At 36.9% G+C, this 6,447-nt stretch overlaps 1 protein-coding gene across 1 annotated transcript; it reads left to right on the forward strand.

Annotated features, from left to right (window-relative positions):
- The first annotated feature begins 508 nt into the window (after positions 1–508).
- On the forward strand, positions 509–6,229 carry LOC109206412 (beta-galactosidase 3-like). Its single transcript, XM_019369232.1, has 18 exons — positions 509–973; positions 1,050–1,145; positions 1,260–1,372; positions 1,487–1,553; positions 1,755–1,847; positions 2,057–2,200; positions 2,431–2,519; positions 2,607–2,712; positions 3,198–3,285; positions 3,383–3,501; positions 3,803–3,967; positions 4,338–4,516; positions 4,592–4,701; positions 4,804–4,913; positions 5,141–5,251; positions 5,327–5,440; positions 5,589–5,791; positions 5,877–6,229. Exons 1-18 carry the CDS (start codon positions 815–817, stop codon positions 5,992–5,994), a joined length of 2,184 nt encoding a protein of 727 aa, XP_019224777.1. The 5' UTR covers positions 509–814; the 3' UTR covers positions 5,995–6,229.
- Positions 6,230–6,447: the final 218 nt, after the last annotated feature.

A 6,447-nucleotide genomic window follows, 5' to 3' on the forward strand; every position in this document is an offset into this window, starting at 1 on the left:
TTATTAAATAATTTTATTTTATCATTTATTCTGCCTTTTTTATGCCTTGTATCATATTTTTTTTAATATAATATTGCAAGTTTATTCTTTATATTGCTAGTGTGTGATATCATGAAACAACGCCAAACGATACAATCTATCCAAACATTGTATTCATCAAACAATACGATACGATACGATACGATGTGATACTATACATTATAAAACGATATGTAACAACCATCCAAGCAAGCTGTTTAGCAACCTTAGTCTATGAGTTAGGATTCTTGCTTGTTAGTAGTATAATTTATGCTATGTTAAATTGTCTGAATAATTTTTTTGAAACTTCTTAAATGTAAACAATAAATACTTTCATTTACTTATTATAGGTCTAGACATTAATCACTAGAGTAGGGACTAAAAAAAACTATTTTCGGTTGAAATAATGCGAGGACAGTGAGTGAGGATATAATTTCTTGACAAACCAGAAGGGAGAGGTCGGCGCTGGCTGTATCTATAAAAGATGAGAATGCATTTTTGCAAAATACAAAAACCCAAACATTCATTAACATTTATGACCCATTGTATTGTTTTATGCAGTAACACAAAATCCAAAATACTGTTACTTTTTTTCTGTGTGATTATCTGTCACAGACATTCTTAGCCTTTGAGGAGAGTTCTTGTCAGTACCTCATTGTTTGCACTTTTACAGACTCTCTCTCTCTCTCTCTCTCTCCTTTTCTTTATTCACATTTCTCATTTTCCACTTTGCTTTTTCCCACCATTGTTGAAGATAAAGCATTTTTTGCATATTCTCTCTTTCCACTTCTCTATAATGGGTGCCAAATGGTTCTGGTTATGTTCCTTAGTGTTGATTTTTGTTACTGAGTTTGGTTATTGCAGTGTGACATATGACAAGAAGTCTCTCATTATCAATGGCCAAAGAAAAATTCTTTTTTCTGGTTCCATTCATTACCCCAGAAGTACCCCTGATGTATGGCATTTTCTTTTTTCGCTCTTTTTTTATTGGTATTTCGGTATTTTTTTTCTTGACAATGGAGAAAATGCAGATGTGGGAGGGGATTATACAGAAGGCAAAAGATGGAGGATTGGATGTTATAGAAACCTATGTGTTCTGGAATCTTCATGAACCTTCACCTGGCAATGTATTTTGCTCTTCACTCCCTTTTTTTTTAATACATTAGTAGTTGTTTCTTCTGCGGAGGAAGTATTTGTGAAAATGGCTGTATTAATCTGTATATTTTTGTGGGTTTTTTTAGTACAATTTTGAGGGACGTAATGATTTAGTGCGATTCATAAAGCTGGTTCAGAAGGCAGGGCTCTATATGCATCTTCGAATTGGGCCTTATATTTGTGGAGAATGGAATTTTGGGTAAGTTTGATTCTTTTTTGTTTATATTAAACGACAATGAGCTTTAATTTTCGATAGTGTTTTCTTTCTAATGCTATATGCTCTCTATTTTTTTCTTTTGATTTCTAATTGCAGTGGTTTTCCTGTATGGTTGAAGTATGTTCCTGGTATCAGCTTCAGAACTGATAATGAACCTTTCAAGGTCTCTTTCTCTCTCTCTCTCTCTCTCTCACACACACAGAGCCTAATGAGTAGTAGAAATTTGGTTAAAGAAAAAGCAATAACTTTGCTCTATTTGGAAGCCTAATGCGGAGTTTTGAACCGTGCTCAACTGGTTCTCGGGGATTTCTCGTTATCAGAAAAGTAAAAAAAATGAAGTTTACTGCTGTTTTTTGTCTTGCAGAGGGAAATGCAAAGATTCACACAGAAAATTGTCCAAATGATGAAGAATGAGAAGCTGTTTCAGACCCAAGGTGGTCCTATCATTCTCTCACAGGTATGATTTTGTACTATTCATTTCATGAACAAGTGAGTAAAGCTACTTCCTGGGGCATCTAGTGTGTACCTTAAGCAATTTAAAATTAGTGATATGTGAGAAAGCTCAGAGATTGGATCATCAGTTTTGTGTTCTCAGCCCATGTGCAGTATGGTGCTTTGCAATGATGAAGCATCATAGATACTTATGTTTACAAGTGTTTGATGCAGATTGAGAACGAGTATGGGTTAGAAATCAAAAAATATGGCGCTCCTGGTCATGCGTACATGACTTGGGCGGCTAAAATGGCAGTTGAAATGGGTACTGGGGTCCCGTGGGTTATGTGCAAAGAGGATGATGCCCCTGATCCAGTGGTAAGAATTGTTTCGCCACTAGACAAGATAAGCGTAGCTTCATTTGTTAAATAAACTGCACAGTTAACTCGGTTCTTTTGGCTCCTTATTCAAACTTGTTATTTCCATTGCCCCATAGTTACCAGGATTGGAAAATATTCATATAGAAAGTCAATTATATAGAAAAGCTGATTTTAAGTGCTTGGGATTATCTAATGTTATGCTAAACCTAATATTCATTTTGGTGACAGATAAACACCTGCAATGGTTTTTATTGTGATTACTTTTCCCCTAACAAACCTAACAAGCCAACGATATGGACAGAGGCATGGAGCGGCTGGTAAATTCATGATACTTTGGTATTTGCAGTGTGATTAATACTTTTCCATGTTGGGATGCTTTTACTTACGTTTCTTGATGTATGAAGGTTTGATGATTTTGGCGGTCCAGTTCATCATCGACCAGTTGAAGATTTGGCCTTTGCAGTTGCACGGTTTGTTCAGAAAGGAGGCTCCTTGGTGAATTATTATATGGTCAGTAACCAGCTTTTAAAAACTTGTTTATAATGGAACTTAACCAATAACTAGCTCTCTGAAGTTCTACATTGGTTGGAGATATGCCTGTTGCTCAAAAGTGCTTATCTACTAATCTGATATATGAATTTTTTTGAATCAAGATTGTTTGAATCTTAAAATTCTGAGATACTCGGTAAGTAATAGGAGTAATGAAAAATGTGGTTGGCTTAGGAAAAAATCTTGTATAACTATCTAAAATTTTCATCTTGACCTGTCACCAAGTCTAAACTGTTAAGTTCAGTGGCTATTTATGTATTCCCATTCTCCCCAACTTACATATTAAATTTCCGAGGATGCCTGTTTGATGCTTTCTTAGGTAAAAGGACTCTTATCAAATGAATGAAAGGAAATAATATTAAGAGTTTTACCATCTGTGGGATCCTCACGCCCAACTTGTAATGCTACTTTGACCTTAACCGACATTCCTTTTTCTCTTTGAACAGTATCATGGGGGAACCAACTTTGGAAGAACAGCTGGAGGGCCTTTCATCACTACCAGCTACGATTATGATGCTCCTATTGATGAATATGGTCAGAGACTGAGCTACGACTATTTAAAGGAACAAATTATGCATGTAATGCGACTTTCCTCGTATATACTAATTAGCTCTCCATGCTTATTTTATAGGCTTGATTAGGCAGCCAAAATATGACCATTTGAAGGAGCTTCATAAGGCCATCAAGTTATGTGAACCAGCACTTATTTCTGTTGATCCTACCGTTACTGCCTTAGGAAACTATGAACAGGTACCTTCCTATTTTGTTTCCCTCTTTCCGTAAACTCTTTTAATTATCTTGTTCTGGAGGTAGGGGTGTTACTACGAGTAGACACGGATCCAAAATTTTAAGCCAGTAGTCTGCCAGTGGATGTGAGTACTACTCCTTTGTGGAAGTGGGTGGAATTTAAAGGGAGTGGGTGCAGGCTCACTCCCTATAGATTATCGATAACTCTTTGTTCTTTCTTACACTACGTTGATACGTTCTTTTTACATATTCGATGCATCATTCTTTGGCCTTATAAAATTCTGAAATCTTCTCCATTTTGCAGGCACATGTATTTTCTTCCGGCTCTGGACATTGTGCTGCTTTTCTTGCAAATTTCCATTTGACTTCACCTGCGAGGGTGACATTTAGGCACAAACATTACGACCTGCCACCTTGGTCAATAAGCATTCTTCCAGACTGTAAAAATGTTGTATATAATACTGCCAGGGTATGTTATATATCAAGATAGTTACTTGCTCCTGTTGTATATCTTCTTCTTTTATTCCTTGGTGCTGAAGAGTCATTCATACATAAATGTTATCTTTTTTTTATCTCCCCCAATCCTCCTGTACATAGCTAATATTAGGTTGTAATCTTTCTTCACATACCATCCACCTCCTACTTTCTAACCAAATATTACTTCAGAATAAGTTGACAATATTGTGTCTGCTAAACAAGCCCTTGGTTTTTTCTTCCCATTTCACATGATCTACTAAGATGAGAATTGAAGCTAAGTTATGTATGAAATACTCAATTGCCAACTTGCAATCTTTTTACTGAAAATATTTTGTGATGAAGTCTTTTGCTCTTCAAATCAGGTTGGAGTTAAGACATCCAATGCACAAATGCTGCCCACAAACGTACAACTGCGAACTTGGGAAACATTTAGTGAAGATGTATCCACCATTGATGCGGATTCAAAGCTCACTGTTGTTGGTCTCCTGGAGCAACTAAATGTTACCAGGGATACGAGTGACTACCTTTGGTACACCACTAGGTATGAACAAAAACATTTTTATACGCCTGCTGACAAACGTGTATATTCGTTTGACCATATCATTGAACTTTTCAGTGTTGAGATAAGTTCAGCTGAATCGTTTCTACATCGAGGGCAACATCTGACTCTTACTGTCCAGTCAGCAGGCCATGCCTTACATGTGTTTATTAATGGACGGCTTTCAGGTGCAAATGCTTTTCTCTTTTAGTTAACTCATGGTAACTTTTTAATGTTGAGAAACATCAAATGTTGGATTCCTTCTAAGAGTTCCAGGGTCCAATTTACAGGTTCAGTTTATGGGAACCGAGAAAACCGAAGAGTTACCTTTACAGGAGGTGTTAACCTGCGTGCTGGAATAAACAGAATTTCCCTACTCAGTGTAGCTGTTGGGTTGCCAGTTAGTCTCTTGTTCCAAACTCACACTATCATTTTAGAACTATGACATGTGTGGGGAATGAACGGAATTTTTTTATTTTTGAATATACATTAATAGCAACAACTTGAGTTGGGGGAGGGTGGTGGGGAAGGTATCTCTGCATTTGTGGATCTCATAAATCACTCATCATTTTCTTGCTTGCCAAAATTGGATTTTCACCTTTGTGTCTTGGTTTGTTTTATTTGAAGAACAACGGAGCACGTTATGAGACGTGGAGCACAGGAGTCCTCGGACCAGTCGTTCTCCATGGGCTAGACAAGGGGCCTAGGGATTTATCGTGGCAGAAATGGTCATATCAGGTGCATGTCCTAATTTCTTAGTCATGTTTTGGCATCTTAGAGGTTCTTACCACAACTTTGAATGTTTTTGCGCAGGTGGGGTTGAGAGGTGAGGCAATGAACTTGGGTTCTCCAAATGCAATTTCTGCTGCTGAGTGGGTGGGAGGCTCTTTGATAGCAAGACAACGACAACCTCTTACTTGGTACAAGGTACATATGTTTGCTTCGATCTTAGAGTTAGATAAGTGATGTTCAAAGAGAAGATTGATAATGTCGAATAGAGCTGTAATAATGAGAATTGAAAAGGTGGAATCTTGATCTTGACCATGAATACTGAGATTCTTCATGAAACTTTCAGGTATACTTCAATGCACCACGAGGAAGTGATCCATTAGCGCTGGACATGGGTAGTATGGGAAAGGGTCAAGTCTGGATCAATGGGCAGAGCATCGGAAGATATTGGACTGCTTACGCCACTGGTAACTGCAGCCCTTGCAGTTATATAGGGACATACCGACAAGGAAAGTGCCAATCCGGTTGTGGCCAGCCAACTCAAAGATGGTATGCAGATCACAGTAGTATTTTTGACCCTTAGTTGATAAATGAGAAGATTAAAATGATTGCTAACTCTTTTAACTTCCTTTAGGTACCACGTTCCTCGATCTTGGTTGAAGCCAACAGGAAACTTGCTGGTAGTTTTTGAGGAGATAGGTGGTGATGCATCAAAGATTTCTCTTGTCAGAAGGTCAATTACATATGTATAGAGATGATATTGTTTAGGTATTATTATTTAAGAGTAAACTTTGTTGTGAGCATTATCTCATAGAAAGAAAGGTGAAAAGCTCTTATGCTAGTTTTTTGGCCAATAATTAACTTATTTGCTTTCCAATCATCTTTGTTCAAAATGTGGCTGCAGTGCTACTGCTCGTCTTCTTCATCGATGTATATATTTTAGAAGTTATTATTGGAAAAGAACTCCATTTGCTTAATTTCAGAAAAGAGAGATCCAATATTCAACTTCTCTTACTTTATATTCTTATCCTCTTAAATTCTAAACCATTAGACCTTGTGTAACAAAAACGGGTCCATTTCTCCTTCACAAAAATAATTTTACCAAGTAAAATTTTATTTAGTTGGCATGAGCAGGAAAAATTAACCTTGAATTGAATGAATGGTTAAATGATAAATTTAAGAAATGTTAATACGAGAGCTGCACT

This window comes from Nicotiana attenuata, unplaced genomic scaffold, assembly GCF_001879085.1.
Source record: "Nicotiana attenuata strain UT unplaced genomic scaffold, NIATTr2, whole genome shotgun sequence".
Lineage (NCBI taxonomy): Eukaryota > Viridiplantae > Streptophyta > Magnoliopsida > Solanales > Solanaceae > Nicotiana > Nicotiana attenuata.